Source organism: Canis aureus, chromosome 4, assembly GCF_053574225.1.
Source record: "Canis aureus isolate CA01 chromosome 4, VMU_Caureus_v.1.0, whole genome shotgun sequence".
NCBI lineage: Eukaryota > Metazoa > Chordata > Mammalia > Carnivora > Canidae > Canis > Canis aureus.
The window spans coordinates 73,440,948-73,454,325 of NC_135614.1; the positions used below are offsets into that span (position 1 = coordinate 73,440,948).

Consider the following 13,378-nt stretch of genomic DNA (forward strand, 5'->3'; position numbering starts at 1 on the left):
GCCTTCAGCTCAGGGTGTGATTCCAGAATCTTGGCATCAAGTCCCGCATCAGGCTCTCCTCGAGGAGCCTGCTTCTCCCTCTGCCTCTATTCCTGCCTCTCTCTGTGTGTCTCTCATGAATAAATAAATAAAATCTTAAAAAAAAAAGAAGCTCCTATATAACATACTAGGTGATTTGACTTGCCAAACTTCCTATTACACTTATTTCATTAACACATGGCTTCAGACCATGTTCTGAATTCAAAGTTAATACTCTTCACCAATCCAAGTTTTAGTCTTCTCCATCAGCCCGGGTAAATTAATTAAAATAAAAACAGAACACATAAAATCTCAAATTTTACCTTCTACACTTACCTAATAGGATGATAGGCACCTAAAAATCTTAACTAGAAAGTCAATCTTTTGAAAGGTACAAAAAAAAAAAAAATCCACATTTAGTCATTAAGTTGTCTACATTCAGTTCTTACAGGTGACTGAATAAGGACTTTCCAGATGAATCTTCCTTGTAAGAGCAACTGATCTGGGAGCTAAGAACCCTGAGAATTGGGCAGCTCTGGTGGTACAGTGGTTTGGGCCCACCTTCAGCCCAGGGCCTGATTCTGGAGACCCGGGATCAAGTTCCACGTTAGGCTCCCTGCATGGAGCCTGCTTCTGCCTGTGTCTCTGCCTCTCTCTATCTCTCTGTCTGTCATGAATAAATAAAATCTTTAAAAAACAAACAAAAAACCCTGAGAATTGTTCTTGGCTCTTGGTACTAAGTAGGTATGTACAGGTGGCCCTTGAACTCAGGAGTTAGACACACTGACCCCTCCCACAGTTGAACTTTTGACTCAAAAACTTAGCTACTAATAGCCTTCAGTTGACTAGAAACCTTACTGATAACATTAATAGTCAATTAACAGGTTTTTGTGTTATACGTATTATATACTGTATTCTTACAATCAAGCTAGAGAAAAAAAATCTTAAGAAAATCATAAGGAAAATTGTTACGGTATCTGCATATTAAGTGGACTTGCACAGTTAAAACCTGTATTGTTCGAGTCCACTGTAGCTTGTAGATATCAATTCACCTGTTTGAGCTTCAATTTCTCTTAACCTATAGTTGATGGATTTCCAAGGCAGATCATACATGTAACTGGGGTGGGAGTGACCATGAATCCCTTGAAATTACACAGTTCTGTTGTTTTCTAAGTAGAGATTTCAAGGCTTTCATTAGATACTTATAAGAGGTTCATAAATTCCAAAGTGGTTAAGAATGGCTGGGTTAAATTTCTCTGACCCCTCATATTGAATGATTCTATAAATATTTTTTAAAACTATGATCCAGGGATCCCTGGGTGGTGCAGCGGTTTGGCGCCTGCCTTTGGCCCAGGGCGTGATCCTGGAGACTCGGGATCGAATCCCACATCGGGCTCCCGGTGCATGGAGCCTGCTTCTCCCTCTGCCTCTCTCTCTGTGACTATCATAAATAAATAAAAATTAAAAAAAAATTAAAGAAAACTATGATCCATTATCGGTTTAAGTCTTATGACAAACTTAGATTATAATTACTCTTTCCTGTTATGCTGTAAATCTAGTAAGGTTAGGCCTGAATTACCATTCTAGGCAAGTTATGATGAAGACAAACTTTCACTGTCATTTCTTGCAGAAAAAAAGGGTGAAGACAGCAGAACTATATGACAAAGGAACAGAAAATAACTTTTAATTTCTAAAGTTCTAAATGATGGAGAATAAGGACTGAAAAAAGCCAATACATAGAGACAACATTACATTCAGCAAAAACTGCAATGCCTAAAAACTATATAATAAAAAAATAGTCATAACCTATTGTCCACTTATTTCAAGCTACTGGTGGATAGCAATATTTCTGACTAACATGGGAACTTGAATCATAGGGTATCTTCTGTTATGTATTTAAGCTTGTTTCCTTACTTTAGTTCTTCATCTCTAATTGCCTGCTTGGCACTTGCCAACTAAAATCCAAAGGATGAAAGGCTTATCACCATCGTTCTTAAAACTGGACCCACTTCCTTACTTCATTCTCTCTGTAATGGCACTCCTGTCAGTCTTAAGAATTAATACATAGGAGTTTGAGAGACATAATTCAGGTAAGAAAAAGGATTACAAACCAGAAAATAACTGTCATTTCTCTATTTAGAATCAACTATTTCTTAACAACCCAAGGACAAATGACTCAGTTTCTTCATAAAATATTTATAAAGAATAAAAGGCAGATGAAGAAATCTATAGATTAAGACCTAAAACTAAGAAAGACATCATAGATCAAATGACATATCTGGGATTTGTTTCAGTAAAATATGTAGGAGGATTGTATATGGAGTATAACTGACATAAGCTTGGTCAGAAATTCAGAATGACTGAAACTGAGTGATGGGTATGTGGTGATTCTGTAGCAAAAACTTAAACATTAAAAAAAATCCTGGTAAGAAAAACAATTGCATGCACATTGCATCATTGCAAACAATGAAGCCATACACAAGTGGAGTCTCACAAAAGAGGGGGGAGTTGGTGGTATTCACTCAATTATCACATAAAATACACAGGAATTGTATGACCACTTGGTCAGTAAACTATGCAAACTGGAATTTGTTGGTCAGTGACCTCTCATACCAAATTTACATTCAACTGTTTCTTAGGACCAAGAGGACAAGGAATATTTAGGAAAATCTTCAAATAAAAAAAAATTACACCAACTTGTGTAATGAATAATATGCTTCCGATGACAAAAATTAGCCAAGGGGTTAAACAAACATAAGTTTTAAAATGAGCAAGGCAAACAGCCAAGGGTTCAAACAAGTAAGATTTTTGTAGAGCAAAATTTACTATCAAGTGTTTGAAATTACATGATCATTTCAAGTGAATGATCTGATGGGTTTTATATTTGCAAAGGTAACTTTATTACAGTTTCTATCAATATTTTGGAGACGCAGACTACTTGGACACTGCACTAGTGACCAAGATGAGCTCTTTGTGCAATCAACATGGGGTGTATGGAGAGAAATCCATATACCTCCCTGTCTTAAGTTCACCTTCTAAATGAATGTCTGATAACTTTGCTCAGTGCTTGTGAAATCCACATTGGACAGAAAAGCTGGACTTACCTGTCTTCATGGATAGACTATAGTCATCAATAATTGCCTGTGTGCTTCAGTTACCTGCTAATAATTCAAATATTTAACATATCAACAAAGTGAAACTACATATTAATTTTTTTTTAAAGTTCAGAATTTCTTTTACTAGAGATCACTAAATTATTTTCTGCATTTGTATTTTGGTATGGATTTTTAAAAAAATTAACCATCCTTCATCAAAAAACAAGAAACAATTTAAACAATACAAAAATTTCATATTGATATATTAAAGAGAAGAGGTATTTGGCAGTTTTTATATCAAATATAACATCTCCTTTTCAATATAATAAAATATAAATTTGGCAAATTACAGTATCAACAAACTATAGATTAAGATTGAACTTTGTAAGGCAGCCTGGGTGGCTCAGTGGTTTGGCGCCTGCCTTCGGCCCAGGGTGTGATCCTGGAGACCCAGGATCGAGTCCCACGTCGGGCTCCCTGTGTGGAGCCTGCTTCTCCCTCTGCCTGTGTCTGTGCCTCTCTCTTTCTCTCTCTCTGTGTCTCTCTCATGAATAAATAAAGAAAATCTTTAAAAAAAAAAAAAAGATTGAACTTTGTAAATCTTTACTATAACTGTGAAGTTTGATTTTGTAGATTTGACTGTCAAAGCCTTAACTTATTTTACTGTTAAGGCCTAAAAAATTCATATCTGAGAAATCTACTTTTTGAAAACTTTGGTTTAAGGGTTAAGGCTTATAAGTTATACCAACACTTGGCTTACACGAATAGCTAAAATACTGGAGCTTAGAATATATGGAAAATACCTAAACACAGCAATTCACGAGGCAAAAGAAGCTGTAACTACTGTGTGCCTACCCCCTAAAGCACACTCTAAACAGGATCCCCACGTATATACATACTAAACATCCTTTAGGAACAGGTTTACTTTCAGCAAGATCATTTCCTTTAATGCCTGATGTTCAATTACCTTAGAGTAGTGAGACAATGACTCCAACTTCAAATTTAAATTCCTATTCTACATTTATAAGGAAATTACTGAATCTGACACTGAGACTCAGTTTTCCTTATCTACAAAAAGGTGGTAACATATTTAATTAGCAGAGTTTTTCTAAGAATTAATAATAGCTCACATGATTGATTGTCAGGCTCATAGTATTCAAAATTGGCTTTTTTCAAAAACTGCATCTTTATTTTTTAGTACTCTACAGGCTGTACTTTATATTTTTATATTTTTTCTAATTACTTATTGATAAGTAACTGTTGTTTTCATAGTCCTTTACTGATTAAACATACTTCAAGGGGGGAAAACCCAATCTAGTTTTGTTCTACAGAGTTCACAGTAAAAAGGAAGTGCAAACATGCAATTAAGTGGATGAAGAAGAGTGGGAAAACATTTCTTTCAAGAAAATGTTCTGAAAGAATTCCACATAGGAAATAGATCCTGAAAAGTTATTTTCATTGTGGTTTAATAGGTGTTCACAAAAAGGTATTTTGTGGCAATGTCACTCTTCCTCACAAATTGAGTATTTTCATTTATTGGCCAATTTCATAAAACTTAACATTCTAGAGGTCAACTTTTGAAAACGAACTTAAAAATAAGCACACATTGTTTAAAAACTTAAATTTGAAACAGATCTTATCCCCTGTAATTTTAGGCATTACTATTTCTGAGCATCAACTATGCAGATCAAATGATCAAATACCCAAATCTCCCCATTTGTAGTAACAAACAACTGCTCCCCAAAGAGGTATAAAATGTTTAGAATAGAAAATGAATAAACATCTCAACTAGTAAAATTACTCCTTTTTCTGCATTAAAAAATAACTTGTGAAAAATGTAATTACGAAGTTGTCATACTCAACTCTATTTCTAAAATAACACACGGCATAATTTTTAACTAAGAGAAATGCTAGTTTCCCAAAATAGCATGATTGTTACCTTTTCCCGAGGTTTAAAAAATAAATATTACCATCATGACATCACTAGAAAGAAATTGAAGCATACAAGGAATAAACTATAGTTTCTTTTTATATCAAAATGTACTCTTGAAAATGTGTTTGGCACAGTGCTAAATCATATATAGTTAATACTAAATATTGCAGGATACAATAAAACCCTGGAGTTAATTGTTTACACCCTCTTATGGGAATGAAAATAATAGATACCAATTATTCAGAATTCAGCCTATACAAACTGTATAAACAATATTTTATGTTTTGCTTTGAAAACCAGTGATATAATAAATTTTACATAAAAGACTGCAAAATAATATAAATGGATTTAAACAGATCTTTACAATAAGAAATTCAAATGGAAACAGACAAGTAACAAAGAGAAGTAAAAAAATTTATTGCAGTATTCGCTCCACCAGATTGCCTGGGGATCCCTTTTCTCGTATTTTTTTCAGGGTGACCTAATACATCAAAATCTACATTTACAAAAACTCCTTCTGCAGATAGGTCATAGATACTGCATGCTTTTTTTTTTTCAACAGAATAAATTATATATCCAGGAGACTCTGCCATTTTACAGCCTGGAAAAAACAATGCTTCCCTGGAAACTGGGCTAAGCTAAAGAAAGCCATCCGCTGCTAGGTTAAACTCCAAGAACACTTTATTAAGAACATTAACAGACTAATTTCCAACATTCACTTGTTTATTTTTTAAACAGAAAGTTTTTTTTCCAAGATATAAACAATTTTTGTTAAACTATAATACAGTGGGAGTAAAAATGAACTGAGAATCTGTTTCTGCTGCACAACAGCGAAGGGAGCTCCCACAAAAATGTTTGCCCAACATTTCCTTCTTTTGTTCCTGCATCCCAGGTTCCATTCTTACTCTTCATAAAACTGATTTTTTTTTTTTTGCCAGAATGTTGATATTTCAAGTTTTTCTGCCTTTTAAAAAAATTCCTGTAAATTTGGCTGCATGTACAAATTCATTAGCTGGAAGTCCCATCCTTGGCGGCATACAGGGATCGTAAAGTCTGAACAACTTTATTAGTCAGCTTATTAGCACTCGTTAGAGCAATTTTTTTGTAAATAATGTCTGACTCTTTAATAGTGTCTACCCAAGGCACCAGTTTGCGGCCATCACGGCGCTTAGCCTCAGTCCAGGAGCCACTGTAGGAGCCTGCCATCCACTGAACACTGAAGCCATTGCTGGTTTTCTGTACTACTCTTGCAATTTGTGGTCGATCTTTGTACTTTGGACAGCAAATAGCGATGACATCCATGACGTCAACACTTTCATTCATCTGTGCTGCCAACTCCGTAGAGTCTGAATTTCGTTTTGACCTTCTCAATGACTAAAACATTGAGGGGGGGGGAAAAAAGACGAAGTGTTACACAAAAGAATTTTAGTGAAATTTTTGTTTTTATTGCTTTTAATCCCTTGACGCCGGGAGTTGGGATTTCCCAGCACACTTCCATTGCCGGCAATGAGACGCACCGTGACCGCCAGCGCCAAGGGGTTAACATATACTTGTAAAACCATATAACTCTTAATTTGTACCCGTGTCTTTACTCTTATTGATATATAAAATTATATATACATATGAACCATAAAGCTACATAAAACTTAGCAACAATAAAAAAAGATAACACACATTAATACAATCCAAAGAAAAATTAATAACCCTTTATGCTGGATAAGTCTCATTTCTGTTTTTTTTCTTTTTTATTGTCTTTTATGTTAAACTTTCTACAAAAGGATGTATAAATGGTTAAGTAGAGAATCTCTATCTACAAAATGTTTTCTCTCATAAGTATTACATTACTTGGTGTACATTTAATAGACTGACATATATAAGCACATAAAAATCATTTTACGTAATACGCTGCGAAATACGTTGACTCCTCCTCCGCCTCACCCCTGAAGTGCCTCCTCCTCTATCCTCCCCATCACTTTCATCATCTTCTGTCTCTGCTGCTGCATTATTTTTAGGGCTGCCTCCTCCAAGCAGCGAGGTAATTGCTTTGTTCCGAGCATTTGTACTAGCTGACACCTCCCCTTCTTCCTCCTCTTCATCAGGGTCCAGATGTTCCATGAGAAGTTTGAACTACAAAAATTAGATATGAATTTAGTTAAGTAAATAATCTCAAAAAAGATTTTTAAGTCCCTAAATGTTTCTTTTAAAAGTTTTTTTTCCTAAATGTTTTCCAGGCAGCAGTCAGGTGTGGGTAGGCTAAACAGACTAGCTATTGTCCAAGACAGGGCCTGGCAAATATTTTGTATAAAAAGCCAGATAGTAAATATTTTTGGCTTTTCAGGCTATATGGCCTCTGTCACAACTACGCAACTCTGCTATCATAGCGTGAAAGCAGCTAGAGACAATACATAAATGAATGGGCATGGCTGTTTCAAAAACACTTTATTTAAATGGGCAAGGGGAAAAATTAAAAATAAACAGGCAGCAGGGCCAGATATGGCCCATAAGTTTGCTGATCCCGGTCCAAGTCATCAAGCAACCAGATGACTAATAATTACTGATGGAGGGACGCCTGGGTGGCTCAGGGGTTGAGTGTCTGCCTTTGGCTCAGGGCGTGATCCTGGAGTCCCAGGATGGAGTCGCACATCAGGCTTCCTGCAGGGAGCCTGCTTCTCCCTCTGCCAATGTCTCTGCCTCTCTCTGTGTGTCTCTCATGAATATTTTTTAAAAAAGAATTACTGATAGACATTTTTCAAGTTCTCTGTTCCCTCTGCCCTCTGCCAAAATAAGAAGATATAAGAGGAAGAAAAAGGATGTTAAACAATTTAAAAAGAGGATGAAAATAATTTTTAGCTTTAGAGTATAAGGTTTGCAGTCTATGAATAATATGAAAAACATTGCAGATTTCATTCTTTTTTAAAAAATTTATTTTTAGAGAGTAAGAGGGAGGGAGAGAAAGAGTGCGTGAGCGGAGAGAGGGTGGGTGGAGGAGGGAAGGAGAGAGGAAGAGGGGAAACAGACTCCTCGCTGAGCAGGGAGCAGAATGCAAAAGTGGAGTTCTGTCTGGCCATAAGGAGATCATGACTTGAGTCATTACCAAGAATCAGACACTTAACTGACTGAGCCACGTAGATGCCCCTGTGTAGGTTTCATTCTTGGTCAAAAATATTATTAGTTATGTTCAGCTAGTTGCTTTAAGTTGATTAAAATAAAAAATATATTTTTTAGGGACAATCTCAAAACAAAACAAAACAAAACTTCATGTTTTTAAACATAAAACTTTACTGTGGTAAAATACACATAAAACTTACCATTCTAATGATTTTAAAATGTTCAATTCACTTCCATTAAGTATATTCATATTGTTGTGTAGTCATCATCACCATCATTTCCAAAACTTTTTTATCATTCCAAACAGAAACTCATTCTGTACCTATTAAAACAACAGCTTCCCCTTCCTTCCTGCCCCCCAGCCCCAGGTAACTCCTATTCCATTTTCTATCTCTAATGAATTCGTCATTTTAAAAGCACATTCTACACACACATTTTCTCACATATTTGTTAACTGGTTATGTATGTAAGGGTATGGTATATATGATACAAATATATAAACCAGTATTATACTTCTGTAAGAATACATGAATAGGTAGTAATACTGGTTGCCAGGAAGGAGAACAACAGAATGGCTGAGGAGGGCAGGAGGATGACTTTTCATGACTTTTGCTCTTATGAACTATAAACCATGTAATCTACTGAATTAAAAAAAAAATCCATATGCGGGCATGGTTTTTTCCTGAAACTTGCCCATAAACTCATTCTCACTAAAATAAAATGAGTAGTGGGCTGGCATTTCCTAAGGCAAAATATGATGCAATGTGTGAAATGGAAAAGGCAAGATTCCCCTAAATCATTAAAACCACATAGAGAAAAATAATCTGAAAGTTCATGATCTTCCAGGTAAGAGAGAGAACCATCTCCCCCAAAGAATTTACTTTTCATAAAAGTATTATTAGAAGGAAATATATTTTGGTTTTACTACTCACATCTAGATACTGTTTTACTATACTCCTCTTCACATCCTCAGTGATTTTAGAATTAGCCATATCACTCCGCAGGAAGTCCAGTGTTTGTTTGGGATGAAAATGAACTCCTGTTTTCCGGTTTATCGCTTTATCATATACTTTTGCAGATTCAGATGGAGAGTATTTCTGAATTTTACTGTTTTGGGAAAACAAAGGCATTAAAATTTTTTCAGGCATTTATATTGAAAGTGATTGTAGTTAAACTTCATTTACTAATAATTAAACTTTTTGTCATACAGATTTCGACCAGTGAACTTGTACACAAAAATAAATATAATTTTAAAAAGGGAAGTAAAGACATAAAGGCAAAGATTAAAAAGAGTAATATTCTCTCGTTTCCATCAGTATTTGTCTTGAGTAGAGGTATCATTAAACGAAAGTAATTTCTCATGTCTGTTTTGAATACCATGATTGTGACTGTAGAACAGTTTCAATATAAATACTGGTTTACCTCCTACTTTCTTGCCCTCCAACTATTCATCCTCTACACAGCAGCCACAATGTTTACAAATCTGTTTCATATTATTAACAACTCTGGCTTAAAAATCTTCCCAACTTCTTAGCACCGCCCCAAGACCTTACAAGGTTTTACATTATTTTTAATTAGTTGCCAACATTTAACACCATTTGGGTTCTATTGAGTTCAGCTTGGTTGGTCTATTCTTTACTTGCAGCTCTTTAAAAACTTAAATTTGCAATCTATTTTAAGATTATCCTAATTCTCTAATAAGATCTATTTAAGGAAATCAACAAAATAAGTCCTTTCATTTATAATGCAACTAGGGAATGCTTTTCCTCTTTTCAATAAATGAATGTACAAATTGTGGCATATTACACAACAAAATACTATATAGTAACAAAAAGGAACAAATTCCTTCTTTTAAAAGGAACATTTTTTTTTAATAAAAGGTACATTTTTTTTATTTTTTTATTAAAAAAAATTTTTTTTTAAATTTTTATTTATTTATGATAGTCACACAGAGAGAGAGAGAGTCAGAGACACAGGCAGAGGGAGAAGCAGGCTCCATGCCCCGGGAGCCCGATGTGGGATTCGATCCCGGGTCTCCAGGATCGCGCCCTGGGCCAAAGGCAGGCGCTAAACCGCTGCGCCACCCAGGGATCCCAAAAGGAACATTTTTAATATGAAAGTAAATACGCAGTCAAAACTGGGTTTCATGTTTCTTTATAATTTGAACAGGGTAAAGTTTTTTCTCTCATTGCTTATGTGTAACCTTACCTATCAGAAAATCCACAAAGATTCTTCAAATGTTGTTTTAACATCAGAAGCAATAAAATACCCTGGGAGACATTTGCAAATTCAATTAAAGGAGCTGAATTTTCTGGCAAACATTTCATCACTGAATTTATATCATCTTCTGAATCTGAATCTGAATCTGAATCTACACGTTTCCGTGACTTCCGAGGCCTGGAAACTTCTTCTTCACTCTCACTTGACTCATTTTCCTTACTAGGTGATGATTTTCTCTCTTTCCTTTTGTCTTTTACCATTGACTGAAAAGAAAAAAAGAAAAAAAGAAGAAAAAAAAAGGAAAAATAGTAACAAAATACCACTAAAAAAATTATGCTCTATTCACAAGCTTCAAAAAGCATCTCTAAATTAGTATTTTATATGTTGAAACTCTGACTTTCCATAAACAACAATTAGGTTCCAAGACTAAACAAAATCACATAGAATTCACTCTGATTACCCCCTCCCTAAAAGCCCTTATCAAATATCAAAGGGAAACACTTTTGTTATAGGATAGAGGTGAAAGATAAATTGGTTATAAAAGTATTGATTTGTTACATAGGTTAAGCCACTATAGAGAAAAAGCAGTAATCATAATTTAAGTAAGGAAAAGGATGCCTGGCTGGCTCAGTTAGTAGAGTATGTGACTCTTGATCTCAAAGGTCATGAGTTTGAGCCCCACGATGGGCAGAGAGATTATTATTTTTTTTTCAGAGAGATTATTTTTAAAAAATAATACTGAATATAATTTAACTGAGGAGAATATAATAGGCTTGAACACCCCAACTTTTACCAAACTCTCCCTTTTAAGAACTTTTCAATAAGATAATATGCAACTTTTCTTAAACAGTTAAAGTCTATGTTTTTTTTTTTTTTTTTTGTACTTTATGAAACTGTTAGCTCTTAAAAAGAAATAAAGTTAGCTGGATTTAAGAGAGGGAAAAGACCAGATTACAAGGCAATTATTAAAAATGTAACTATTAAAGAAGAAATATAAAACCCGAGGAACATTTACAAGTATGTTCACAACAGTAAGTGAAGTAAAATAAGATAATATGATGACTAAAGATTCTGGGAAATTATTAACTTCTCAAACTTTAGGACCACCTTCGGTTCTGTTAAAAATGCAGACGGTTTCAGCAGGTGTAGGGTGGGGCCTGAGGTTCTGTAGTTCTAACAAGATCTCAAGTGAGGCCAGTACTGCCAGGGTCTTGGTGCACACTTCAAGCAGCAAGGGTTTAGTTACTTCTGTAATTCCAACCCTTGGGTGTTATAATAATCTCCCTCATTTACTAGTGTGATCAAGTGGAGTTCTGAGCACAACAATTTTGTAAAATGAGATCTACTTGTATCATCAGGTACATGAAAATATTGTAATTAGGTTTTAAATAATTTACTGTGTGCCTATTATGTCTTTAAATGCCATATCAGGTGCTATTACAATGAAACCAATTATATTTCCTCCTAAAAACCATAAGAGAAGACATAAGGTTTACAATAAACTCGGTAAAGATTCTGGGCACGCAATATACCAACTCCATTATGATGTTAGGTGTTCAGGGATACAGAAATCAACAGTATTACACATTTTCTGTTTTTCTCCATATAAATAAGCTATCTATCTCTATTTATATCTCTTCAAGTATACTACTGTAATCTATAGCATTACCAGATTTACAGAATAGCAAGGTGCTTTAAAATGGGGTTTAAATGAACATATGAATGAACACCAAACACTTAAGATCAGTGCTTAAAGTAAAAGAAAAAAAGAAGTGGGATGGCTTATCAAAAGAACAATCCATATATAAATAAATATACATATATATGTATGTATATATTCCACTTAAATGATCTGGAATGGAATGGTTTTAGATCTTTCTTAATAGACATGAAATGGCAACCCACTTCTTCTCCCCAATTCAAGCACTGCCCAGATTTTAATATATTCATTTAGAAAGACTTTATATACCTGTGAAAAGAAAAAAAAGAACAATGGAAACAAAACAGTGAAAATAGCATGCCTACACTTTGACAGATGCATTAAGAATAGTAATGTGTGTAACTTACCTCCTTGAATGACTGCAGTAGGTTACTACCAGAAACTGAGAGTGTAATGTCTATATGATGCATTATAAACAACGGCTCTTCCTGTGTCTGGTATGGAAAACAGGCTAGATTGTCTGCTATATACAAGAGCATATTCACTTCTGTTTTCTGTAAATTTTAAAAAAAGGTACACATGTTTAGTGGATAATCTAGAAATCCATCCAAAAAGCCTTTTCAGACAAAAAAATATTAGAGGGCACTTTCACCTCAGTTAATGTTTCAGAAAGAGAAGGGTAAGGGAGGGAGGGAGAGAGCAGGGGAGGGAGTTAAGAAACAGGGATGAAGGGGAACAGAAATGGATTTTATAAAATAATCTTATACCCATTTTAAGAGATTTCATAATGACTTATACCATGGACCTTAAGAAGGGAAGAGGTGAAATTTTTTAGTGTACCCCAGTGGAATTCCCTGAAGTTTTCTCAGAGTATATGGAATCTTTATGATAAATCCATACCACATCAGAAAGTATACATATGAATTCATAGTGATTTGTCATTGTGCTTCTAAGACTTTAACCCATATGGAGATCAGTTACACACAGTTACTATTCTGCCCTAAAAAATAAGCACGAATCATAGTACTAACATGTAGGTTAAAAAAAACATCATAGTAACACGTAGGTTAAAAAAACATTAAAGTTCGTGTATTCAAAAAACATTTGTCAGTTTCCTCTATGTACATAACTCAGAATACCAGTCGTTCTGACAGGGCCATTCCATAGTCTCACATGATAAAAACTCTGATAGGCAAAATTTAAGGCAAAAGTTATGGCTACTACTAGTTGTTTGCTTTAAAAAGAAGTAACAGAGACTTTCAGCATTTCATAATCATATAAAATATAAACAGAAGGGCATATTAATAAATTCCTTTAAAACACTTAGAGCTTAGGAAAAAAAAG

At 34.6% G+C, this 13,378-nt stretch overlaps 1 protein-coding gene across 5 annotated transcripts in view; it reads right to left on the reverse strand.

Moving 5' to 3' along the window:
• Nucleotides 1-5,439: 5,439 nt before the first annotated feature.
• NIPBL (NIPBL cohesin loading factor) overlaps nucleotides 5,440-13,378 on the reverse strand; it is a 197,467-nt gene continuing 189,528 nt past the window's right edge. For 4 of the 5 annotated variants that reach the window (XM_077896197.1, XM_077896201.1, XM_077896199.1 and 1 more), the window contains 5 exons: nucleotides 12,442-12,588; nucleotides 10,363-10,637; nucleotides 9,087-9,261; nucleotides 6,985-7,173; nucleotides 5,440-6,420 (listed from right to left, as the gene is read on the reverse strand). In XM_077896197.1, coding sequence (XP_077752323.1) covers nucleotides 6,055-6,420; nucleotides 6,985-7,173; nucleotides 9,087-9,261; nucleotides 10,363-10,637; nucleotides 12,442-12,588 — 1,152 coding nt within the window. In that variant the 3' untranslated portion in view covers nucleotides 5,440-6,054. Of the gene's footprint in view, nucleotides 6,421-6,943; nucleotides 7,174-9,086; nucleotides 9,262-10,362; nucleotides 10,638-12,441; nucleotides 12,589-13,378 lie in introns of all 5 variants that reach the window. The other variant, XM_077896200.1, reaches the window with a different exon arrangement.